Genomic DNA, 26,916 nt, shown 5'->3' with positions numbered 1-26,916 from the left:
CCAGTTGAAAGCCACCGCGTCCTGCAAGGTTTCTGTATCTTGACTGCCAGAGACTTTGACAGTTTTTTCTGTTTTGCAGGGTCATCATTAGCATTAGCCAGCTTTATTTTCTGAAGTGACACACAGACCTTCACAAATGCTGAGCAACGTTTTGGATACTCCAGCCACTTCCACAACTGACGAAGGGTAACTTCGATGGTCTGGATATACTTCACAGTGTCATTAGCATCACTGCATGCCAAGGCAAGCCTGTGATTAATGCAGTGACTGCGCACCATGATGCTACACACCTTTTAATGCCTGGCACCAACACCATTATTTTTGCCAGTCATGACACTAGCACCATCTGAGCCAAAACCACAAACTAAAGCAAGGTTTAGACCACAGGCCTTCAGCTCCTCAGTGATGATCCTTGTGAGAGTCTCAGAATCTGCGGATTCTGATGTCTCAAGAACATCTTTCACCTCAAGAAAATCAAAATGTGTCTTCCCTTCCTCATCAACATAACCAACATAGATCAACAGCTGCTCTAGGGTAGCACAATCCGTCACCTCGTCAACTAAGATACTAAACCACTTGGCATCCTTGACCCTTTGAATCAGTTTCTCCTTGATAAGCTGACCAAGGAGGAGGCGCATCTCCCGCTGACTTCGTTCACTTGTATTTTTGAATTCTCGCATTTCCGTGACACCAATGTACTTTTCCAAATCAATCAGGTAGAGAAGTTTCTTGTTAGCCACTTCTTCTTTTCCAAGCCAATAAGAGCTCAGGAATGCGTTGTAGGTTACTTTATCAGCCACCTCGTGAGCCACTTTATACTGGTTAGCCAAGGATGAATTCCTTCTCTCCAACTCACAGATTACTGTCGACGTATGTCCACTGGCTCTTGCATGGTCACTAACAGCACTATGCTTGTAGTTGGTGGATGGTGCTAAGTTGAATATGTTCTGTTTGTTATACTTGTTTTTGGTGTTATGAACATGGCACAATAGGCAGAACATCCCTTCCCCTTCACAGTACACCAACCACCACATGCCTGAGATTAAAAAAAACAAAAACAAACAAAAAAAAAAACAGGCATTGTTTTTTGTAGTCATTGTAAAAGCAGAACTGAATTTATAATAAAGTAAACATTTTTTTCAGAAAATGTTTTAATATTGACCAAACACTGTGTCATTTACCTGTTTTGTCGCAGAATGAAGTTTTTCTGTCAGTGAGCCATGAGTGTTTGAACATGTCCACTCCTTTCTTTTTCCCTTCTGTTGTTTTTTTCTGGCTTTGAATTCTGGCTCTTTCAACTTCAGATACGTCTGAGCATTTGCCACAACAGGTGTAGAAGCTATGAAGCTGCTTCTTTTCCATCGCATCTGAAAAATACTCTTCTAACAGAGAGATTGCTTCTGGAGTTGGTAATATGTCCGGCATTAGATTTGTGCTTTCTTCAAGAGAACCTGGCCTTTGCTCTCCGCCAGCACTGCAGGAACTTTGTATGCATTGCTGTTCAGAGGTAGTTGCATTTTCAAGAGAGAGCTGCTGAGTACTAGATGAAGCTAAAATGGAATGATTTAGAGTGGGGAAAAACAGATGACGTTTATTTTTTAACTTTATTTTACAAAAATTAAATTTGTTTCAAAATTGAAAGCTTTCAAATCGAAGTTTTTGATTCTCCTTCTTTTTAATTTTACTTGATTAACTTGAATTCTTTCGTCAGGCGCGAAAACCAAAACTCTGTAGATGCGAAGAGACTGGGCCCGACTTTCAACATGGCCGCCATTTCTTGGTCGTGTGCACGTGTGCTTACTCTTTACCGACAAGGAATGAAATGTAAACTCGTAAATATCTACCTTGGTTTTTGTAATATATTGTGTTTCTTAACCTATAAGAGTTTTCACATGCTTGCAAACCACCTCGGGATGAAGTTATCTCGAACGAACCTACAAGTTTAACAGTGCGCGACCGAACAGCTGATCGGATGGCACATGGTAATGTATGAGGACTTAAACCTCCTTTTAATAAACTTACCGATTTCTCTTGGTTCCTTGGGAATAAGGAAACTTGTTATTTTTCCTCTTTTCCCACTCATTTGATTTTCCACGGATTTTCGCTTTGACATCTCCCTAAGACTCAATGTAAATTTTCTTGTCGTAATGACGGGATCGTACTGTCGATTTGTTCGCATCCACTCTTTCCGAAAAACGAACTGGAACGATGGAAATTACGAAATATTTTGACAGAATTGCGGCAAAAGTTGATGTTTAATTGACAGCTTCCGGCCAATGCACTTTAACACGATTATTTTCGGTGTAGATGTCTGTCTTCAGGTAAATAAAATAACATTTCCATTGTTATCTTCCTGGAGCGTACTAGACTAAGCTATTGTTTATCGTTTCCTTCGGAAATAACATGAACGCGTACTGTTTTTGGTACTTGACATTTTTAGCCGAAAACACGCAACGTGCGAAATTATTTTACAGAAACTAAAGGATAATTTTTCTTTGTTTTTGTTTAACGTGAGTAGCCGGCGCTTGATACACGAGTAGCCGGCGAAAACGCCGGCCGCCGGCGCTTCTGGAGAACACTGAACTGACCTTGCATTATGATTTAATACTTAACTGGGAAGTAACTTATGACATATCTCCTCTCTTCAGTAAAAGCTTTACTCATCCTTTTTTAATTAATAGTAACAATAATAATCACAAAGCCCTTTTAAGAGACTGTTGTCATAGAGAAACCCACAATCAGAATAAACAGGTTAGTGGGATGAAGTCCAAATTACCTATTTTGAACAAGGAAGTGCATTCAACCTGTGATTTCAACCACACAAATTGTGATAATTATTTACCAAGATAATTCAACAGGTCGGCTAGAGTGCAAAAGGTCTTTCACAATAGTGGGCCTGATTGACAGTCTTTTATTTGCACACAAAGCAGTCATCATAGTCTTGCTTTTGCATGGAAACTCTACTGTCTTTAAACTTATAGTCAAGGTCAGAACAACTAGTTCACATCAGTAGAACCAATACACCATTCTACAGTTGCCTACTTAGTTGCCAAGCCTTTGAACAGGAGTGAGGCTAAGGTTGACCTTGTTCTGATGCAAATGTTGCTACTTTTCATATATTAATTACTTGGTTATCATGCTAACCAGATACTGGTCTCTATCATGACATGGTCACCTTCAGTCTCACTCTAAATCAAAGGCTTAGCAATTAGGTACAAAACAGATAAATGGCTTATTCTGCAAGAGGTCTAAGTTCCCTCTAAAATTTAGATTGAAAAAAAATTTGCTAGTATCTTAACTACCAGTTACATTCAAGATTCAGTTGCACTCCTGAAACCTGAATTTTGGTAGAAATCACTCACAAGAAACATCTTCCACTATTTGATACATTTCTTGGAAAATTAGATTAAATGTTCAAATTGCAGGATAAATGTATCTTCTGTTACAAAAGAAGAATAAATAAATCAATCAAATTGTGCTTTTGGATAAACTAATAAACTTAACTCTAAAAAGTGATTTTGATAATAAAGTTTTCATCTAATTGATATAATACACATAATTCCAAAATTAAATAATTGCATTAAATATTAATGCAAGGTGTCTCCATGCAGGTTAAGTTGAAACTCATTGAGATCAATAGCTGGTATAACTAGACTCCTTTCTTGTAATTCAGAAGACATATCCCTTCCCCACCATCAAAAATTTTGGCTTGAGCTCCCAAGCTTCTAACTAGACCCAAAATATACTTTGGTTTAGATTCTATCTTCTTTGCTTTTGGGGCTCTTAACCATTGAAAAATACCTCTAAGCATAGTACTCACAATAAACACATGAGGGGCTGAGTACACAAGAAACCTGTGTTTTTGCTCAGACTTGTGAAATGTTTTGAATGCGAGCTAGAATTACTTTAAAACCATTGCTGTGCTTTTCATTTTCAAGCATATGCAGAAATGTCCTCTTTCCCAGAAGAATTCTTTGCAATCCTTTTCCTGCTTCAAAAAGCCTTTGATGTTTAATCCTATCACTCTCAATATCTCCATGAAAGCTATTGTTACCATGTCATACATTCCCCATAAGGTTTGTTTTGAGAATTTGCTGCTGAGTCAATTCTCACCACTTGGCTGCTTGATTTTGTATTGATAAAGTACAGAGAAATTATTTCTTGGTCATTCAAAAGCGTATAAGGGTAAAAAAAAAAACGTCTGAAGCGCTGAATGATTTCTAGGAAAAGAGATCCTTTTTGCAATGGTCATTCCTTCAAAGCAAAGTGCAAACAGTACTAGGCAGTCTATATTCATTAGGAGGTGATCACTTAAAAGAGGTATGCTTATGAAGGTCTTACATTATTATGAGCACAGCAATTGCAGCTTTTAACCTAACACATGATAACATACATTTAGTTCCACTTTACCTCAGTCAGATCTAATTGACTTGTTTCAAAACATTACCGGTACTTAGAAACACACCAAATTCTGAACACCAGAAACCTTTCTGAAATGTCACGGAAAACAAAACAGCCACGCTTGAGAACTCTCAACAGAATGCAGCAGCCCTGAAAAGGCTGTGATTTTCACCTTGTTTGCATGTCCTGATCTCCCATGTAATCAATCACAACAAAATTTCCAGAAAAGTTTGAGGTATTCACAGTATGAGTTCATTAGTAACTATTAACTTAACAAAGCATTTAAGTAATGTCATAATGTAATACATATATTGAGATTGCCCAAATTCAAGCAGAGAAAGTAAACAAGTGGGTTCTTAGGAAGAAAAAACAGGAGTACTTATAACAATAACATAACCTGCACTAATGATACATTTCATTGGTGTGACAAATTTAGACACCATTATTAAATGCCTATTAACCCTATAACTCCCAAGATCTAATTGTTAATTCTCCTCTCTAGCTGCTACACATTTCCTTGTAAATAAGTTATAAGAACTAGGTGCTCAATCAAGATAGCTGCTTCTACCAGATACTGGTAAGTTAGAATATTCTCATTACATGTTTGCTCAATAATGTATGGATGTTATAGAGAGAAGTTTCATGTTAATCACTTCTGGGAGTTAGAGGGTCAATTAACATATAACTGGTGATTCAAAAGTATTTTAAGGTGTGACTCTGAGAACAATCTCATCTCTCAAAGATCTACACTTATTTCAATGTTATTTGGCATCTGATTGCAGCATTATCCCCCCCCCCCCACCAACACACACAACCACAAAACAAAAACAACAACAATAACATTAATTGATACTGATGACAGCAATGATGATGATGATGATAATGATGAGAAAGTAATTGAGACCACAATAATACTAATGATGATGATGATGAAAGTAATATACAAAATAGCCTCTTAAATCTAACCTGGCAAATCTATTTGTTATTAATAATTCTTCATTCATTCATTTGAATGTACACTTCATTTCACCTAAGCGATGCAAATCATCGTTGCACTGTCTAAGAAAATCAAGGGAAAAAATCAGGAGAAAATCAGCATCAATCTAATTACAAACTAGGCCACTTTGGCCATGAACTGGAATATTCAAGTTTCAAAAATATACTCTCATTCTCGACAAAGTAGTGTGCAGAATTACCTATTGAATGAACAATTTGCAAAATCATCCAGATTAAAAATATTAAAGCAGTAAACTATGCATAAGCATGTACTTTGTTTAATTCAATAATACTTATTGTTTAAAATTTGGGTTTGCCTCTTTAAAAACAGTGTTAGCATATGCGACAGCATGCAACAATATATGTTTTTTGCGTACAAAAATACATCCATACAAAACAAAAATCTTGTGAAACAACCTTTTTTTTAACAATTTCCCTTTTTCAAAAAGGTAGGAAGCAAAACTTTTCATGAAAAGCCAAAACACTCTGTTTATCAAAAACGCTCGTAAGAAAATAAAAAGTAAAGAACTCTTGAAGGACAATAAAATTAATTATTACTTCTTAGAAAATAAATTTTAAGCTTATAAAAAGCATAAAAAACAGTTACCAAAGATGAAAAAAATATGCTATTCCCTTTCCAAGGCAAGCATTGCATATATCAATCTAATTATGCAGTGACTGCAAATGCCACTAATAGCAAAAAAACATGCTCATGACATTTCCGGGCCAATTATCAAGTGAATGAGAGTAATGTTTGATTGTAATTGAAAATTAGCTTCACTCTCGCAACCAATCAGATGTAAAACTATACCTAGTTGTGATATGGACACTCCTCTTATTGCAAGCTTGAGGACATTTCTAGTTTCTTCAATCTGCTTTATGTCTGATTGGTTGTTGGAACTAGCTTGGTTTTAGTGTAAAATCACTCTATCAACTAGAGCTCTACCAGTGATTCCTTGCGACAGATAAATCTACAATACAAATATCATCTGAGTAAGTGCTGCTGTTTCCCACCTGCAGAGGTCCAGCAACTGGCACCTTCATCTCAAAGCAAAGAGTAGGGGGAGAAGGCAACACTTACTCAAACCATAGCGATGTCGCTTCCCTGGCCGGTGAGGAGAGGATGAAGGACAGCCATGCAGTCATCCCTTCCTAACTCCTTCAAATAACAGTATAATTTGTAAACTGTAGCATCATCTCGCATTTGCCAATCTTTAAGAAGCTCTTGGGTGGCTTCTCTCGGTGACAGCTTCAGATTACCTGTGAAGGTAGTGTCATAGCCCATACTTCCAGCCAAATAAAGATAGTTGTTGCCACTGTCTATGTTGAGGTGTTGGGCTAACTTTTCTGTGTAGTCAGCTGTTGTGGTCCTGAATAGAATGTTATTCTCTGATAAGAGAAAAGTAACAGATTAAGACATAGAAAAAAGAAAGGATGCATCACAAATTGAGTGTATAGTAGCTCACAGTTAACCATTTAACTTCCAAGATCTGATCATTTATTCTCCCCTCTAGCTGTCACACAATTCCTAATAAAATGAGTTATGAAAATTTGGTGTTAAATGAAGGTAACTTCTAACATTACCTGTTAACTGTATAATGTATGGATATTACAGGGAAACATTTCGTGTTTATCACTTCTGGGAGTTAGAAGGTTTAAATCTGTTCAAAATGTAATGCCAAATTTCCCCAAAAATGCAAATTTTAAAACAGAAAATCGAAACTGCCAAGCAACAATGCCTTAGACACCCAGATGCCAAAAAAACCTGAACGCTTTCATAATCATATCACTCTAAAGAAGTATTGAAAGTATTGAGGGAGAGGAAGGAGAGGAGAGAGAAGTGATCTTAACCCTTTAACTCCCACAAGTGACCAAGACAGAATTTCTCCTTACAAAATCCACACAATATCAAGCAGACAAGTAGTGAGAATAAAGCACAAAATATCAATTAGGGGATTATAAGTTGATCCAATACCAAATTCTCCATGAACTGTATGACAGACAGTGAGGAGAGTTACTAATGAGATCTTAGGAGTTAAAGGTTTAACTAAAACCACCCAACATTTTTAAATTCTCAACATCCCTATACATTTACATACACACATGTACCTTCAATAACAGCTGTTCCTGTCTTCTTAGCTACAATCTCTGCAAGATGAAAGCAATATAATGAGATAATACTACTTTGCACAAGCCCACCTACACTGAGTTAGAATATGTCTTAACTAAAAAATTAAACAAAAATACAAAATGTAGTGAAATCACACCAGCTACAACTTAAGTTATTCCACTTTTTTAAAAGATGAGCATCCACTTTTCTGTAACAATACATAGTACAAACCATCACTAGAGAATAAAAAAAATTGGTGTGCAGTTCAAAGCTTGTTACATCACCAGTAGGATCTTTGCCTTTCTCAAAATACATTCTTAGGCATCATATGTTTCTTGATTAAATAACAAACCTTTTGGAGCTGTACTGCCTTTAGTTCTGTCTGGTAGTGGCGTATTGTTACCTCTCCTGGGAAAAGGCAGACTGCAATTTCCAATCTTTTTTTTTAGGCAAAAAAAAAAGCAGAACAATGACAATGAAGAAAGCAGACCTGAAGAGAACCACAAAGCTGGATGATTTTGCAGGCTTCTGGTTTCTTTGCATTCTGGTACCTCTCTTTCCTCATCAACTGTGAAAAAAAAACAAGGAAAAAAAAGGATTTTATCAAATAATTATCACTTCCACAAGCTAGGTGCTGAAAGATCAGACAGTAAGGAAATACTCTGCAGGAGCAGAGCATCTCTGTTTATTTCTAATTGTTGTTTAATTAATGGAATATTCTCCTTCTTGGCTGATGATTACAACATAGTAACATAATTATAACAATTAATAAATAAAATTATTAAGAAATATCCCTCTCAAAGTTTTTCATAGCAGTGTGTCTCTAATACTAACCAAGTTTGAGGTCCATACTGTAAGTTACGGACCTTCTTTTTCCCACTCAGATTTCTGGCCAAGCACAAAGACCATGAATCAGAATGAAAGAGTCCATACTTACAGTAGGGACTGAAAAAACAAGGTTAGCAAGATATTCATTGCATTTCTGCATTCCAATATTGGGGAAGGATTTCAATTCACACAAATTTTTGTATTCAGCCAGGGGTACAGTGAAATATGGCCAGCTAAATTGACAAAACTTAATGCACTTACTAGCTGAGAGACATAATAAAAACATTTATAATACCTTTCTGTGATGTAAATGTTCTGTGAGAATAACGTGAAATTGTTGGGACAGATGGTTGTTGGGTGGATGCCTGAGGTCTTTCTGAAGGAAGAGGACAAACAGGAATCTTTCCACACTGAGTGTCATTCCCAGATGTACACTTACTTAATACCACTTCTCCTCCTCCACAATAACTGCACTGAACACACAGTGATTTGTTTACAGCATCCAAATAAGTCCCCTGAAATAAAATATATTAATTCATCTACAATGAATTCACCAGTGAAAAGAAAAAATAATACCTGAAGAAATGTTAACCCTTTCACCTGCCAGAGTGAAGGGAAGGGAATTTCTGATGCAATATTACACAGAACAAAGATGAAAAGAAAGAAGAATACCAAATGAGAGGCACTTCTTGTTTCAGCACCATATTTTCAGATCTAAATTGAAATTTGAAACAGATGTTACAAAAGAAAGGATTGACTCTAACAGAAAATTCTACAGGGAGAAATGTTGGCAAAGACAGACAGGGGTGGTTAGAAGTATGAAGGGAATACTATTAAAATTTGAGACAAAGTTGGGCTCAAAACTTGATTATTCTCAGAGATGACTAGCACAGTACCTCTCCCCAAGCAGCACTGACAATTGAAGTGGTGTGTACATCATAACACCCTTAAACACATTTGAATGATCCAAAAACAAATTCTTCTTGTGTTTGACGAAGCAATACAAAAAATTTTGGAAGGGGAATGTAACAGTTAATCAGAACTAATTGGTGCTTTTTTCCTGGGCATCCCCTCATTTTGTATAAGGCAGAAATTATGAAAAACAAAACAATTAGATTTAAAATCAAGATTGTGACCTAATACCAAATTCTCAAGCCTAAAAAAAAAGAAATTTGAGGAAGGAAGGAAGGAACCTGTTTCTCAAAAGTTCCCCAACTTGACCCTTAAACTCCCATGAGTGACCAAGCCATAATTTCTCCTTACACTATAAATACAATGTCAAGCAGGCAAGAATGAGAATAAAGAAAAGTATCAATTAAAAGATTGTTACTTGATCCAAAACCAAATTCTCAGGTAACATCATACAAATTGTACAGCTGACAGTGAGGAGATTTACTAGTGAGATCTTGGGAGTGAAAGGGTTAACTGGCTCAAAAACATGTTTCGAAATCGAAATCCAGGGGTCTAAATAACCTTTTCCTTAAGTGATTTAGCTGCTGTGCCTGCAAGAGGGAAAGTAAGGCAAAAGCCAAGCATAAGAGCCTGTTTGCTGGCTAAACAGACAGCTATAACAGGCCTTACAAACCACACTGAACTACAGGGAAACTGGCTGCTAAATGTAAGGGATAGTATTGTGGGTCATAGCTCAAAACCAGTCTATTTTATTACACTTTCTGATATTTTCATTGCTTGAATGTCAAAACCATTAATTTCTCCATCTTTAACAAAAACACACAAAAATCAAAATTTAGCTTTTCAGGACTAGTGACTACCAAGGGTTTTGAGAAACAGGCCCCAGGTTAGGAACAGCAGTCTACCATACCTCTGAACACTTCTCACAAGAAGCATCTTTAACCTCTTGGCAAGGAGAGATCAGTTTTTCACCCTCACTGCATTTGGTGCAATCCTGACACATAAATATACTGCCATCCCAGAATTGGTCTGGTGGGCACTTAGATCCAAGGGCCAATTCTCCAGCAAACTGCAAAAGATTTGACATTATAATGAACTTCACTTTTACCATGAGTCAAACTGACTATGTTATATGAATATGTAAGAAACTTATACTTGTCACTTGCCTACTCAGTAAAAGCCAAGATTTGAGATGTTTTATTTTTCTTGTTTTATGGGCTTCAAATGATTACAGATTTGCATACTTTTAATAAACATTAAGACCCTACTATCCACAGAAAAAGCTTTTTGAATGAAATTCTCTCTGCCTTGCACTACGCGTTTGAATATGTGGTAGATTGATGTAAACAGAAGTTGTTTTGTAAACCATGCAAGAGAGTTTATAATATTAACTAGAAGTTAAACATTCTCGAAAAACTTCATCGGACCAAATAATTAAAATCAAAACAACTGAGAGCTTGCTAAGTATAGGTGCATCATATTCTGTCTATTCAATAGTTACTATGGGTAACTTTCTGAATAAAACAAAGCTGGGAGTTTCAGGATACTTTAATTTCCTGTTGACGTTTAGTTTGGTGATTTGTTGTCAAAATATTATGAAAATTTGCTTGACTAGAACTTTCTCCAACCATCCTTTGATAGTCTCAAACAATGCCAGCTGTTAGGATGAGAGGGAAAATTATGATTTCATTTCATCAATATTTCTTTACCACAGAATTAAATATTTTTATGCCACTTCAACTAAGAACCGTTACAGCTTCCACAAAAAAAAAAAAATGCATGAAAACGGTTAAGAAATATGCATAATGATTAGGAAGGCAAGTCTATTAAAAGAACAGAAGGCTAATTTAAGCTCCTATCACTTTGGAAGAACTTTTGAATTGAGTTTCAGTAACTGTTGACCCAAGTAACTGCTGCGAAGAAACAGCGTATGAAAGAGGCACCCCTACTTCAACGACAGGTGTGGAATATTAGGGAGAGAAATTTTTAAAATTCCGCTCAAATTTATGATAATGTTAGCAACTACAAGGAAAAATTCCGCATATGTAAACAAAATTATTACTCATCTGTGACAGATCGTTGTACAATTTCCGACGATGCGATTTCACCTTAAAAATCCACAAATCTCGCACACAAGAAAGCAACAGAAATCGTTAACCACGAGGTGAACTGAATTGCTAAGAATTAAATTTACAACTCTTTAATTAAGGTGAAGAGCGGATTATGAATTTTTGCGACAGGAGTTGTTAAACTTCAAGCCAAAACAACTCTACTCGATTTGATGAGAAGTGTAATTGACAGCTGTTAGTGTAATACAACATTGAACAACTTTGTTTCTTCAGAATATTGCGAATAAATGATCGTGCAGCTCCTTAAATTGCGCATGGGACATGCCAGAGCATGTTATTAATTCTAACTGATGATCCGAAGCGGTCAAAAGAGCATTTGAAGGAACGTGCTTCCTTCAGCATAAATTTTATGATGCGATATGCACATTCCAACAGCTTCTCAAAAGCTTCCGAAATGAACGAAAAAAGATAAGATTGTTCATTGTAACTGGTACAGAAAACAAATAGAGTTAGAGAATGAGTTCAGCGTTCCTAAATTAGTGGGTGTGCAAGCTGAGTTTGATTGCACGGGGGCCATGTGAGAATCACAAATCACGTAATGTCAATCTGCACTCAAACTATTTAAAACTTCACAATGCAGCAAAAAGTGACAAAATAATCTACCTGAAACGCAAAAGAGGAGTACTTACCGCGAGAAAATGGAGAATCACATAAAGTTTCATAGCGATCGCATCTTCGGAAATCGGGAGACCAAGAAAGTGAGCATACAGGGGAACCCTGGTTAAGAAAAGATGGTGATGTAATCCCCTTTGTAACACGTGTTATGATTGGTTATACATTTCACCAACCAATAAAAACGCACGTTATACCACAACAAGCCCTAACTTGCCTGGGCCTGTTAATTAGTGCCCAAGAGTTGCCCAAATAACGCCCAAGATCTTGCGGAACTAAGTCATCGCGTTCCTAAACTTTTTTTCCACTCAAAGGTGAAGTTTTCTTGTACCCTGGTCTCAGATAATTTTTTCCTAAATCATTTTCGTTTCTTAAAAGGTGAAATAATGAGCAGCATTTCTTTAGTTATCATCAAAAACAGACAATTACTTTAACCCTTTACACCCTAACATCAACATGCATATTCTCCTTACTGTTCTCTATACATTTCCCTAGGTGCTGAAAAGGAGAATTTATTAAAAAACAAGTAGCTTTTGTTGGAGACCTTGTACTTTATATTCATGATCTTAATGTGTGATTCAGAGGTGATATTAAATGATAGTCATTCTCAGAGATGAAAGGATTTAATTTTAATTTTTTTCCCATCAAACATTAGTCAGTCACTATGTACACACAACAGGCTGTTACACATTTGCTACTCCACTGAATAAATTAAAACTGAATTTTCTGTTAACCAATAAATTAAGGGTATTTCTGTTGGTATTTACAAAATTAATGCAAAAAGAATATTTCATGGAGACTTAAACAATATCCTACACTTGGTCCCGAAAAAAAAAAGCATATCGACAAAACAATTTATAAACAACAGCCTCCACTTGGTGCTAATATATCAACAGATATTTGTCAGTTCTAAAATGCAAACAGTTTCCTGATAGCAAAAAAAATTACAAACTTCAATGAACAGATAACTTCCAACAACAAATACAAGCGCAAAATTTTTGCTCAGATATTCCCCAGTTTTAGCTGGGGCATATTTGATCACATGATGCTTTTAGACCAAAAAAAATTAGCAAAAATATATGATGGATTATAAGCTTCAATAATATCTCTACACACATTGTCTAATCTGAAAAGCAAACACTTTTCTGAAAGAATGAACAGATTATTACTGTCCTCCGACAAATAACATGCATTTTTGCAGCCACAGGAAGCATGGGAAGTAATCAGGCACCAATAGAAAAAATTGTTTGATGGAATAAATAACATGATAATATATAAAATTTCATAGTCTTGTCACGAGCATGGTACAACAAAAACATCTCTCTCTATTCCTTTACCAGCTCAAAACCTACCATCTTTCACATTCTATTTACAAAGTATAAAGTTTCAGTTCTTGTTTTGTCCCCCTATACAAAGAACACAAAGTGCACTACTTTACCCTTAACCTCAAGATCTCATAAGTAGTTCTCCTTACTGTCTGCCTTCCCATTCTTAAAATAATAGTTTAGAGAATTTGGTATATAATCAACTAATAATCCTGTAAGTTACATTTCCTATATTCTCATCACTTGTCTGCTTAATATTGTAGTGATATTAGGAGGAGAAATTCTGTCTTGGTCTGTCATGGGAGTCATAGGTTAAATACTGACTCATAATTCCTTGCAAAATGTAAAAATAATGATTATTCTGAATGATACTTAGAGCTCATAATGAATAATAATTTCTCCTCAGAAATTCTGAAATTTTGAGCCTTGTAGACTAAACCACAGATGGCATAGCCATAATTTGATTTTGCAAAAATTTTGTAACTTATAAAATCAAATAAATATCACTCAAACCAATTACCAACAGCATTTGACCTCAATTGCTTCTGCACAAAAAGAGATCTTACTAACAAGAAAATACAACACCAACTTGTCACAAATATAATAATTTGATTTAGAACTACTAAATAACTTAAGACACTATAGCCCTGTGATCAATTTGAAGCTTCAACATCCCCCCACAAGCATTTCACCAAAGTTTGTGCTCAGGGGTGAGGAATTTGAACCTAGGAGGGTTGGAAATTTGAAAAGCAAGTGTCAACTCATTCCAGCAGAGTACAAGTGTTATATCTGTAAATATGGAGGTGTTTGAGGCATTTACAAGTTAATGGCTCAGAATGAAAGGTCTACAAAGTCTAGGATTAAAAGCTTAGTCGAGGTGTAAAAAGTCATCGTTGCTGAATTTGCCTTTTACAACAAATTTGGGTAGGGCATTTGAACATAATCTTTGCTGTGTGGGGGGGGGGGGGGGTGGAATTTGAACAAACCAATATGCAAAAGTTTTAATGCCAGGAGGGATGCCCGGGGAGTGGGTTGCCTAGGGGGATGTGAAGCTTCGAATTGATTGACACATTATCTTAAAAGAATTTTTTTTTTATTGATTTTAAATAAATCTACACAATACCATGACTGTTGCCACTTCCATTTTGCCAATCCCAATGATTGATCAATTGTCATGATTGATCAGTTGCAGAAGGAGATATTTTAGACTTCTGCAGTAATATTTCACACTTTCCTGCCTTTCAAGTTAGTCCAATTAAGAAATCAATGCTTCTTCCCCTTGGCTGACATTCATTTACAATTTGCATTTGTAAATCTTGATAAAATTTCATGAACAGTACATGATGGTACTTGCCTTCCTACTCATGTGGTGTGTAGACCTGTATCATGCCTTCTTTGCCACTGTGCTTCTGTCATTTTCCCACATAAGCACCTTTTATCCAAAATATGGTAATTTCAAAAGGTTGTATTGCAAGCCAGTACTTTATAAAATGCACTTAGTTATGCTTATATGTCTTCCAGGTGAAGAACTGTTCTTGAATTTATACCAGCTTGTGTCAGACTGACATCAAAGTTATTAAAAACCTGTCGTGGTACCTCATTGGTAAAGAACTGGCAAAGAGGGAGTCTGTCTTCACTACATGACTGAGCAAAGGCCAGCACTGTGCCAAGTGTCTCAGTGTTTCTGAACCATCTTTCATGACGTGATCCATCTAATAATTTTATGGCCAGATGAATTCTTCCAGGTTCTGAATCATCTGGTTCATTGGGAAGTGAATTTTCTAAAGAAAGAGTAGCTGTCTTCTGTAGCAAAACACTATCATCCCTATTATCAAATGTCTTTTCCAGAACAAGTTGTGATTTGTTTGAGTCTGACTCAACTTTCTGACCTGAACCAATTGATGGAAGTGGCTTGTACTTTGAAAATGATGATTGTGATCTCAGTGGTGTTGGGAAAGATGCTTGCTCTCCAACAACCTGAAAGTTCTCTCTTGAAGCTATACTCTCCTTTTTGAGTCCAGATCTGGGGCGTAATCGTCCCTTAGCTGACCTAGGTCGACATTCTAATTTTTCTGAAGAGGTGCTTGAAGGAGGTCGTGGAACAAATGATGCATGACCTAATGAAAACTCATGTCCATGTGAAATGTCCTCTGAAGTATGACGACGTAACAAACTACCTCTGACATGAGGTTGACTTTGTATTATATTAGTTCTGTGTTGGGCTGCCTGTGTCTTATCGTTTGTATACGCCGGTAAGGGACTGTCTACAGATCTGCTACTGGGAGGTCTGTTACCAGCACGTGATTGAGGCTGGCTTCCATACTTCCCTAAAAAAAAGAAATAAAAATTTCCAGCTACTACGTGTGCTTACCTTTTGCATTCCCTTAGAGCTTAACCAATTCTAATTGTTTTGGAGTAAACAGCTTGATCCAAATAACAAGAAGTTTATTCCAAAAAAGACAACACCATAAATTAAATATTTCCTGCATTTCAGAGAGAGAAATAGCAAAGTGGGCAGACTTAATCTCACAGAAAAACGTTTCTCTTGATCATGATTCCTCAGATCCTTGAAGCACTTTGTGTTCACTTACCTTTTCTCATGCATTTTCCCAACCTTTATTTGTTCGAATCTAAACTGAAAGCTGATATCTTGTGGTTGCTTTAAATTGTCACGAGTGTATTTTTCTACAGCAGTATGTCGTTAAATTTCCTATCGAATTTCCTGATTCTTGTTGATGTTTAACTGGCCTCTTGACACTAATCTCAACTGTTAGATTTTCATGATCACGTTCTATAATGTATTTCACAATCTTTTTTACCTTCGCTGAAACGTCTCACTTCAGAGGAAACTGGGATTTTAGCCATCACCGCGTAACGAATTGTCTCTTACAATTTTCTCTGCGGGATTGCTATTCAAGCAGAAGATAACAGCGCCATTTTGTTACAAACTTTGCTAAGCAACTTCCGAGCATTCCCGAAGGACTATCGACAGAAATCTCCGCTCCTCTTAATTTTTGTTTAACACAGAATTTTGATTGACCTAAGTGATAAACATATTTTTATTGATTACAGGGTTGAAAATCTTCTCCAGTTTATAGCAAACAACATAATTGAGCTATATTTTCATGGAAAATTGCACTTGTTACGACTCGGGAATTGCTCGATCTCGAATCGACCTAGAATCGAACGGAATTCTCATTTCCAATCTCCTCACGCACCGGAAGCAATTTTCTGACTGATCATCGTTACATGCGAACCTCGTTTGGATAGTCGACGGAAACTTTTATCTATTCTTTAATTTCAGATTAAATTTTATGTAGCAATGGCTGATGAAGACTGGGCAGCCGAAGTAGACGAACAGGAGCGTGAAATCTCTGGCCAGGTAAGCTGTGTTTTGCACGCGGACAAGCTTCATCTCTGAGACACGTGTGGGAAAAATAGAATCGGTTTGCTGAGATCTCCGGCTTCGAAGCATGTGTTGTCACGTTTTATGATAGTTTTTGCGAACTGTGACCTGAACTAAGGTAGGGAAATGTGTCAAGTGTTAAAGGCCAAGTAGTTCTGGATAATCCTATTCTTTTTCTGTCCGTATTTCGCGGCGAACTATCTCAGTGTGCAGCTCAGCTAACTGTTAGCTATCTACGCACAGCAAAGCAAAATTTTGCTTTCCGGGAAAAAGAGAGCCATGTTTATTTGCGGAAGTAACTGAACTCGTATTCTTGGAAAATAGTTTGTGTCTAAGGAACTTTAAGGCATCTATAGTCATAGTGAACTTACTACCCGGTGGAAAAGTTGAGGTTCTTAGTTCGGTAGAATTTATGTGCAGAGGCACTTGAATGACACAGGATTCATTCATTGACATAAAATTTATGAGAACTCAAGGTTTAACACATATTAAACTGTGTTTTCTGCGAAACAGCATGACAAACAATCCATTTATTGTTTTCCAGTTCTTCACTACTTTTGAAACTTTTTCAGTCTGCCAAATAATACAAGTGTAGCTGTACTTGATCACTTAGAGTTATTTTTCACAATATTTGAATGGATCAGTCATTCTTCCTGCTCTTAGAGAATGAGGTAATTGTGTGATACATTATAATAAAATAAGACTGATAAGACTGCTGTTATTTTGATATCTTCACTTGTAGGTCAATAAACTCAAAATTGACAGTAATAATCCTGTATCACCTTCTGAACAAAAACCACCTCAAGATGACAATGGTATGATTCACCTTATAACATAGAGCTACATGACCCTATGATCCCAGTGTTACTCACTATTTATCAATATTCACCCTTTAACTCCCAGATTAAATTTGTAATTCTCCTTACTGTCAACCATAAAATTCTTTTAATGTTAGTTCAGAGAGTTAAGTATAGGATCAATTAGTCATCCTCAAATTGATATTTTTCTTTACTCTCATCACTTATCTGGTTGATATTGTATTGACATTGTAAGGAGAAATTTTCTCTTGGTCACTCATGGGAGTTAAAGGGTTAATTGAGATGTATAGCAATGAATATGCAGCTGATATACAAACATAAAGGAGGTAAGTTTCTAAAGAAATCATGGTGGTGTGTCACAGGGGGAGTGTAACAAGTTAATTTTGGTTTTATCAACTGAGTTTGTAATGTAAAATGTCTGCCATAAAGAGTTTAAAAGCTGATTTTTTGAGGAGTTAGCTCTTCATCCTTTGCTCTGACGAAGAAAAACTAAAGGGCTAATGTTCAGAACATCAGCTTTGAAACTCTTTACCATGGCCAATTACATTATCAACTCAGTTGATAAAACCAAATTTTCTTGATGCACAGACAATGACTGACCTATGGAGCCCTCTTTTTGGAGCAAGGCAGATTTTAACCCTCTAACTCCCATAAGTGACCAAGACAGAATTTCTCCTTACAGTATCAATACAATATCAAGCAAACAAGTAATGTGAATAAAGAAAAAGATCAGTTAGGAGATTATAAGGTGATCTAATACCAAATTCTGCAAACTAACATCACAAGAACTGTATGGCAGACAGTAAGGAGAATTACTAAAGAGATCTTGGGAGTTAAAGGGTTAAAGGATTGATTTTCAATGTAGTAGTTGAAATATTGCGTCAGGAGAAATTCCCCTCTTTTGTGTTCTATTGGATGCACACACATCATGAACACATACAATGAGAAAATGAAGCAATTTTGCAAAATTAACATGAGTTGCATAAAATTACTAGTTGTGGTATGATATGCATATGACACGTTGGTGAGAAAAATAAGATAACTTAGAGAATTTCACCTGACAAGAATCCTTTTACAGTTTTGGTTGCATCTTGTCGCATCAATCTTTGACCAATTGCAATGAAATAGATAGCTGGACACCATTGCACTGGTTATGCTAATGCTATTATTGACTTTTCACTCAACAGAGACTGCAGAGGCTGTGGCAGAGGCTTCCTTATTAATCAAAGTTTTGAGGAATAAACTGGTCCAAAATAAGAATGAAGTTGAAGTGCAAAGGAATGATCCAAACTCTCCACTTCACTCGGTCAAGTCATTTGATGAATTACCTCTGTATGTATGCCTTCATTTCAAGTCGTGATTTGAATTTACGGAAAGCTTAATCCCACGAGGACATTCTTTTATTGTTTTCTTCACTGCGAGACTCATAAAAAATCGAAAAACAGAATGTGTATGGAATTTTATTGTGTTTTAAGGAAAATGTCAGCTAGGGGTGGGAAAACTGAACCATAAATGGCAATGGTAACAATGGTTTGAGATTTTGAGATAAGTTTGCAAACCCTGAACTTTATCATGATTGGCCAATATGCTTGGTCAGATATTGATTAATATTGGTCAGAATCAAATAAATTGAGCAAACCTTTCTCTGAGTTTTTTTTTAAAGCAAAAATTAACATTTATTGAAATTTGTCTCTCCAATGCAGACTGATGTTAAATTACCCTTATTGCAGTTAATATGCCACACCCTGAGTTTAGAAACTCAAATTTTGAAAAAATGTTTTTTAAAAGAAATCCAATAAACTACTAGTGGAGTCTCGAGAAAGTTGCTTCATTTTGGTTTCTCCAACAAATGCACACATGCACAAATTCTCCTACATTGAAAACAGGAATTCTTTGAATCCTTACCAATAATTTCAGATGAAATCATATGTACATCATATCTTTTAACTTAGACTTATGTTTGATCATATATTGACATTGTTCAACCAGTATCTTTTTCACTCCTGTTAGACTTTCAATGTGTACAATTTTTATGTAAATCAACTGAAAATTTGTTCTTTTGTTAGGTTGTTGTCAGCTTAGTGCTTAGGCATTTGATACAGACTTTGAAATTTTCTATTACTAGTTTTAACCTATTGATGGTTGAAGCATGTTTTCCAGATGTTCTCTTGGACCCCAAATTTGTTGCTTTAACTTGAATTATTTTGTGATTGTCATAACAACTTTCTTTATGATTATTAATGGTACTTTTAGTTCTGATTTTGTTGGCTTGAAGACTGAGCTCTAAATGTTATGAAAAATATTTTCCTTTAGGTCTGAACAACTGCGTAAAGGAGTTTATGCCATGGGCTTTAATAAACCATCCAAAATTCAAGAAACAGCCTTACCCATGCTCTTAGCAGACCCGTGAGTATTTACAAAACACATTTTGAAATAGTGTTAACTTGTTGAATTTTATAATGTGCTTGTTTCTTGTTTGTGGAATATCAAAAAGACATATAAGAAAAAAAAAAAAAAGATACTTCTATTTACTTAGAGAATAACAGATGGGCCAGTGTAGATATCGAACTTCTTTGCAAGTGTTCAACTCTATATATTATGACTTAATGAATGGCAAACGCTCTGTCATTCCTTTATCAACCTGACAGGTCTGACAGAATGGTATGTCAGCAGCTGATGTGTCTGCAACTAATTGGCAATATTAATTTTACACATGTGTAGTTACCACTTTTCTCAGGGCTGGCAACCCTTGTGAAACACTGCAGGTCATATGATTAAAATGAATTTATGCATGTCCTGTTCAAATGATGCCTGATTGTACTTGTAAAGTCTGCCTACAAGAGGGCACAGTAAGATTTTTTGTTATGATTCAATCAAGACTGAAGAGCTTACCCTGCCTTCTATGCCTGTCTTTATATTGCTCTCCTTGGCTGGGATACACTTATCAAGTGTAGCAAATTATCCCATGAAGAAAGACTCTGTGAGAATTAACCCTTTTACTGGGAAGATCCAATAGTTTTTCAGCATGCCACAGTAGTGTGTTTCTTGCAAGGATTTGATAATTGCTTTGCATCATCTCTCTATTTTTTTCAGGCCAAGTAACATGATTGCTCAGTCACAATCAGGAACTGGAAAAACCGCTGCCTTTGTGTTGACTATGCTAAGCAGAGTTGATGCTACAAAGGCCTACACACAAGTAGATAACCACATATTTCTATCATAGCCAGCAATGCAGTTGTCTTATTATATAAGCTCATGATCGTTCATCCAATGGATGTCAGTCACCCCCTTTATTACAGATTTCTTCCTCTCTCCAGCCTTCCACTGCTGTAAAAATCAAAACATGGCAGCAGTAATTTTTACCAAGAAAATACTGAGCACTTGCTTGCCAAAATTACGCCTGTTCTACAGGCTATTTCTATCTTGGTGATTTTAATAATACCATAGTAGTGGACAGTTAAAAGTTCTTGAATTTTCAGATGAAGGAAGATAATTATAAAATGATAAAAATTGCATTTTTTCACAGCTAAGTTTTACACATGCTGATTGAAATGTTCTTGTCAAATATGTATTTGATGTAATTAGAGGTGTGCAGGGGGTTAATGAAAATGAAGGTGAAAAAAAATAATGATTTTGATGTAGCAGTTACCATTTTCCATGATTTCATGTTGTTTGTTTTCAGGTGGTGTGTTTATCACCAACATATGAGCTGGCATTACAAACAGGCCAAGTTGCTGAAAAAATGGGACAGTTTTGTCCAGAGATCAAAATCGGTTATGCAGTAAGAGGAGAAAGAGGTGAGAAATTTTATCAAAAAAATAGAACTGCCAACCCTTTACACCCTACATCAGTATGAAAATTCTCCCTACTGTTCTGTATACATTTTCTTAAGTGTTGAAAAGGAGAATTTGTTTAGCAATCAGAGGCTTCTTTAGTTGGTGATCATTTCCTTAATTCTTGTGACCTTAATGTGTGATCCAAGGTGATTTTGTTAGGAGAAATTAAATGCTCATCACACTCAGGGGTCAAAGGGTTAATAGCCAAGAAATACTGATTTAGTGAGTTCCCTTGAAACAAAAGACGTGCAATTATTAGCAAAGCGAATTCTTGCCAAATGTAAATCTGAAAAGAGCAGCCTTTTTTACTGTTACATTAATAACAGAACTATTCTTTTTTTAACAGTTTCAAGAGGCCAGAAAGTAACAGATCACATAATATTTGGAACACCTGGCACCCTCCTTGACTGGATTTTAAGACACAAAGTTCTGGATCCAAAGAAAATCAAGATGTTTGTGTTAGATGAAGCTGATGTCATGATTGCTCTACAGGGACACCAAGATCAGTCAATTAGAATACACAAGTAAGTCTTGAGCTTCATATTTAAGGTGGATAGGTCACTGTAACATGAAGTGACTTGACATATTGCTTCTCTCCCCCTCCCCCTTTGGATGGAATGGTGGCATGTGAAGCATTTCACAAGGTTTCCCTGACAGTTGGGAGATGCAGTGTCAGTGCGCTGGACTCGGGGTTCAGAGGTGCAGGTTTAAGACCTGGCTGCATCATTTTGTTGTTTTCTTGGTCAAAATACTTTACTCTCACAGTGCCTCTTTCCAGCCTGGATTACAAATGGGTGCTGGAAAATGGTCTGGAAAGCCTGATTAAATTTTGGGGTGGGGGGTTACCTCACAATGGACTGGCATCCATAATCCTCCAAATTGTTTCATTCTAGGAAAATGAAAAAGCTGCAGCTGGATGAGCCTTTGGTTTGAGTACAAACTTTACCTTATGTCCCTGATATCACTAGGTGTAAGTCTAAAGTACTGTGAGGGGAAACTGTGTTTCTTACCAGCAAAACTAAGACTAGAGCTTGAACCTGAACCTCTCCATCTAGAGGTCAGCTAAGTCCAGGCTTATCAGTGTAGGCTGCAATGAGATAAGTAAAAGTTGAAGTCTGCACTCAATCCAAGTGGCCTACAAGGGACTAGAGCTTATTCCAGCCTTCTTAGCAAGAAGTGACCAGAAATATTGCTACTCTCCCCCAGATGGGATTTCAGTCCACAGGGTTACTGCACAGCATTTCATCAGGCTTCCTTGACAGTTCACTTCCACCCTTTTTATACTCCTGGGTGGAGACAGGCACTTTGAGATTAACATGGCCTATCCTGAAAAAAACTAAATGACTCAGCCAGGTCACAAGTCTGGAACTCTTGAGCCAGAGTCCAGCACACTAACATCTCCCCACTTGTCAATGAGATGATGTACAGTGCAGGTATTGTTCCCTTACTTTCCTTATCTCAGAATATCCCCAAGAGCTTGATTAAGGTTATTAAGCAATGTTCCTTTGTTTCCAAGGACTTTACCCAAAGACTGTCAAATGCTGCTTTTTTCTGCAACATATGATGATGAGGTGATGAAGTTTGCAGAGTCTGTCGTACCCAGTCCAATGGTAATTCGACTACGTCGTGAAGAGGAGAGTTTAGACAACATTAAACAGTACTATGTTGTGTGTCGGAGTCAAGAGGAGAAGTTTCAGGCCCTTTCAAACATGTATGGAGTGGTGTCTATAGGACAGTGTATTGTGTTCTGTCAGGTAAGTATGGTTAACACTGCCAAACCTTATCCTCTTCTCTAGAACTGTGTCAACCAGTCAATGACTCTAAATGGGTACAGTTGTGACAGGTTATGGTTGTTGTTGACAGTCCTGAATCTTAGTGTGCATTTTACAATTTGAACAGTGTCCTGCCCTTTTGGACCAAGAGTCTAGGATGGCATTTGAACTTCGGCATAGAACAGTGCACATGTGTGAACTGTGATTCTGGGCCTTGACATCCTGTTGGATTATATTGTATTAGATGCATTTCTACAATGTTGATATTCTCAATGTACGCATTTTTTTGTACAAAACAGGGTAGCAAAAGGAATAGATTTTGTTTTGAGAAAGGGAAAGGGTCTGAAGGCCTAATTCACATCATCCTCAACATTCCAAGGATTTTAAGGGGAAATTGCTTTGCCTGAATTTGAGTTCAGGTTTAAAGTGTGCTGCTAAGGCTGTACTTGATGAATTTTGACATCAACCAATTGACCCCTGAGAGTGACTAGAATTCAAATTCTCCTTATAATATTAACCCTGAATCACACATTAATGTTACAAGAAAAAAGAAAGTGATCATAAAATTAAAGAAGCTCTTGATTGTTTAACCAATTCCCCTTGTTAGTGCCATAAAGAATGCAAGGTGAATAGTATGGAAAATATGCATACAGGGTTTGGGTGTAAAGAGTTAAAAGAGGTTTTTATTATTTCAGACCCGTAAGGCAGCCTCATGGCTGTCACAGAAAATGAGCCAGGATGGACATGCTGTGGCACTGCTATCTGGTGAGATAACAGTGGAGCAGAGGATTGCAGTCCTAAACAGATTCCGTGATGGCAAGGAGAAGTTGCTCATCACAACAAATGTCTGTGCCAGAGGCATAGATGTAGAGCAGGTAAAGAACTAGCTTGTGTATGTGAGACACAAATACTGATAGTAGGTGTGGTTAAGGGGGTCCTGTCTTTCTGCTGTTTCATTTATCACAATTAAGGTGTTAGGTTTTTAATGGCTCATGTTTTACTTGAAGTGATTCAGGGATTGTCAGAATAACAAATAATGGGTTAAGCTCCCCTCTCCCTCCAAGAAAAAACCCACACCCACCCCCACCCCCACGGTAGTCACAGGTATTTTTTCAGGTCAGGTGATCGTAGGGTGTCAAGAAAAATGATTTGTCATGGTGACACAATGAGTTGTGTTCCCAAATGTCTGGAAGACTCTTGTGGAGGACTTCTTCCTGGCAAACATCTCCCCTGCCCAAGCATCGATACTGGTTACACCCTTATTTGGAGAAATTAACTTGTAAAAGTGAAAGAAAGGTTAGCCAATACAGCAAGGGGTGGGAGGGGGGGTGCTGCTGAAAGCTAGTGTCAGTGATGCATGCTTTTACAGGGTTAGGGGGCATATTTCCTAAGTTGAGGGGAAGGAGGTCTTTATAAAAAAGCTGTCAGTTGAATGATAAGATTTGGGTTTCTTTCGCAGGTGACAGTTGTGGTTAACTACGACATGCCAGTGGAGCCCACAGGCAAACCGGATTTTGAAACGTACCTACACAGAATTGGTCGGACAGGCAGGTTTGGCAAGAGTGGCATCGCAGTGAACTTTATTGATGGTCAGCGATCTATGGCAACCATGAAGAAAATTGAGGTACATTTTGGAAGAAAAATTACACTTCTCGAGACCAATGATGTTGATGCATTGGAGAAACTTGCATAACAAGACATGTCTCTATTGCCCATAGAGTTTTACCAAAATAAGACGACGTCCGTTTCAGATGCACTTAAAAAGTTCTCCATCTTAAGGATACGTCGCCCATTTGATAACCATAATCTTCAGTTTCGTTTGTTCACATTTTGAACCCTACAAATTCGAGGGTTTGCTTCCTCTCTCAGCCAATCAAATCGTATGACAGTGACTTTACTTTCCCTTAATTTACACGTGTAGTTCCTAGTGTTTTGATTGGCTTAGAGCACTGGAATAACAAAAGATATTTGTTGTTGCCTCTTAACCCTTCAACATCCAGCTGTGAGTGACTCAAAACATCTCCCTGTAATATCTTTACATTATCCAGCAAACTGGTAATGAGAACACTCAAACTTATCAGGTTGAAGTTATTGTGGTCTTAAACCAAATTCTTCAAACCAACTTACGAGAAAACGTTTAGGGAATTAGAGGGTTAAAATGAATTGTATTTTACTTTCTCTTTCCACGTCATTCGCTGTTGATTGGTTACTTAAAAACCTTTTTATAGAAAGGCTAATTAAAAATAGTTTTAAAGCAAAGGGACTTCCTTTTATCTTGTTCCAAACCTGTATTAAAGGAAATCTGTTGTTTAGGAATTACATGTAGAACTTAAACCCTTTGAGTGTGGTATTGGATCAACTGATAATCCCCTTATTGATATTTTTCTTTATTCTCATCCCTTGTCTGCTTGAAATTGTATTTACATTGTATGGAGAAACAACGTCTTGGTCACTTGTGGGAGTGAAAGGGTTAAAGCCGAGACTTAACTGGTTAGAACGATCTCTTTTGAGTTTGACAAATCAACAGCTTCTTGGGTACTGCGACGGCAGTGATGTTCATTATGTGTTGTCGATATTTTTTTATGTCTTTTCTGTATTACAAAATAAAAAAGCTGTTGTTGGCAATGAAGTGAATGAGAAACCGCCATACAGAAATCAAGCTTCAAATATGTTTATTGTTCAAATGGACAATTTTTCCTTAGAACTTGTTCTTAGCAACTAGACTATAGATATATTTCAATTTAAATTCACAACTATAAATTTACTATTTTACACCTTGAAATTGAATTTCAACTAATCCCATAGTTATCGTTTGACGTTTGAGAGAATCTTGTAAGACAGCCAGTTTATGCACAGCGCGAACATAGATTGTGTAAAAATGATCTTTGTTAAGAGTAGCCTGCGGCTCAAGGTGTTTTTCTTCCTTTGTTGTGTTCACGCGAACAAAGGAGGGCGAAAAAAAAACGCGGGAGCGCAAAAGCCGTTCCTTTCATCTTCTTTTTCGCTCTTCGAGCGAAAATATGAACAATGAGCACATATTTTATTACACGTTCTCTGATGCTAGCAAACCTGTTCGAGTACGTTTATATGGCACACATTTCATCGAGTAATCGCGAGGAATGTTTCAGCTGCTTATAGCCAACTTGGAATAAAAACAAAGTGCCGATTTTGGTAGATCAGCAATGAAACGATAATGATCTGTCTTAGCATACGGACAGGCCTTCAATATTAGTGCTGCAGGACGAGTGTTTCTACATCAACGAGTACGTTTAGGGCCTTCAGCATAGCGAGCCAGCAAGCAGTCTAAAAGAGATCTGGCACTAATAATGGATTATCAGTGCCAGACCCATTACAGACCTCACGCTCACCCGCGTCACTCAAGGCGCCAGAACTATTCGCGGGCGAATTCGCTCGCACTGAAGAGCTAATAATGTAGGTTTGTTCGCAGGCTAGATATGATTTTCTTCTCTTATTCTCGTGCCAAGCAATCTGTAAATCTTGTGTTATTTAAGTCGCTGAGTGTTACGTTTAAAGTGTTTATTTATAAACTGTCTGACTTATTACCTTAGGAACTGCCTCCATCGATCGACAAAATCTTTTGATACTGCGCAGGCAATGAACGGATCCTAATAGAAAGGAGAAAAGGTGTTTTTCATCACTAGATTTAGTGGCAAAATGCCAAAATGGCAGTCTCAAACTGTAAAAAAGGAATTCAATGCATTCCTTTTTCCAAATTTTTCGAGAATACGAACAAATCGAGAGACTGGGAAT

At 36.9% G+C, this 26,916-nt stretch overlaps 4 protein-coding genes across 5 annotated transcripts; 1 reads left to right on the top strand and 3 right to left on the bottom strand.

The window, feature by feature from the left end:
* Positions 1–286: 286 nt before the first annotated feature.
* LOC149041115 (uncharacterized) lies at positions 287–2,328 on the bottom strand. Its single transcript, XM_089214411.1, has 3 exons — positions 2,023–2,328; positions 1,182–1,550; positions 287–1,036 (listed from the first exon to the last, which is right to left on the bottom strand). Exons 1-3 carry the CDS (start codon positions 2,177–2,179, stop codon positions 294–296), a joined length of 1,269 nt encoding a protein of 422 aa, XP_089070537.1. The 5' UTR covers positions 2,180–2,328; the 3' UTR covers positions 287–293.
* Positions 2,329–2,584: 256 nt separating this feature from the next.
* LOC113674168 (uncharacterized) lies at positions 2,585–12,120 on the bottom strand. Its single transcript, XM_089214414.1, has 6 exons — positions 12,006–12,120; positions 10,158–10,316; positions 8,631–8,850; positions 7,860–8,075; positions 7,507–7,545; positions 2,585–6,786 (listed from the first exon to the last, which is right to left on the bottom strand). Exons 1-6 carry the CDS (start codon positions 12,036–12,038, stop codon positions 6,479–6,481), a joined length of 975 nt encoding a protein of 324 aa, XP_089070540.1. The 5' UTR covers positions 12,039–12,120; the 3' UTR covers positions 2,585–6,478.
* Positions 12,121–12,597: 477 nt separating this feature from the next.
* LOC113674167 (UBX domain-containing protein 10) lies at positions 12,598–16,509 on the bottom strand. 2 transcript variants are annotated; one of them, XM_027190638.2, is made up of 2 exons: positions 16,133–16,509; positions 12,598–15,640 (listed from the first exon to the last, which is right to left on the bottom strand). In XM_027190638.2, the coding sequence occupies exons 1-2, from the start codon at positions 16,176–16,178 to the stop codon at positions 14,820–14,822; spliced, it is 867 nt and encodes a 288-aa protein (XP_027046439.2). In that variant the 5' UTR covers positions 16,179–16,509; the 3' UTR covers positions 12,598–14,819. The 2 variants fall into 2 exon arrangements, with proteins under 2 accessions (XP_027046439.2, XP_027046440.2); XM_027190639.2 differs by having other exon boundaries at positions 15,905–16,255.
* On the top strand, positions 16,494–25,479 carry LOC149041114 (ATP-dependent RNA helicase DDX19A-like). Its single transcript, XM_089214408.1, has 10 exons — positions 16,494–16,695; positions 17,462–17,534; positions 18,725–18,869; positions 19,851–19,943; positions 20,631–20,733; positions 21,220–21,334; positions 21,720–21,897; positions 22,890–23,127; positions 23,841–24,020; positions 24,605–25,479. The coding sequence occupies exons 1-10, from the start codon at positions 16,636–16,638 to the stop codon at positions 24,836–24,838; spliced, it is 1,419 nt and encodes a 472-aa protein (XP_089070534.1). The 5' UTR covers positions 16,494–16,635; the 3' UTR covers positions 24,839–25,479.
* The last annotated feature ends 1,437 nt before the right edge of the window (positions 25,480–26,916 follow it).

The sequence above is a fragment of the Pocillopora damicornis genome, chromosome 8 (assembly GCF_964200805.1).
Source record: "Pocillopora damicornis chromosome 8, jaPocDami1.2, whole genome shotgun sequence".
Lineage (NCBI taxonomy): Eukaryota > Metazoa > Cnidaria > Anthozoa > Scleractinia > Pocilloporidae > Pocillopora > Pocillopora damicornis.
The sequence above is the reverse complement of the archived record's forward strand: the minus strand, read 5'-3'. Positions and strand labels throughout refer to the sequence as shown.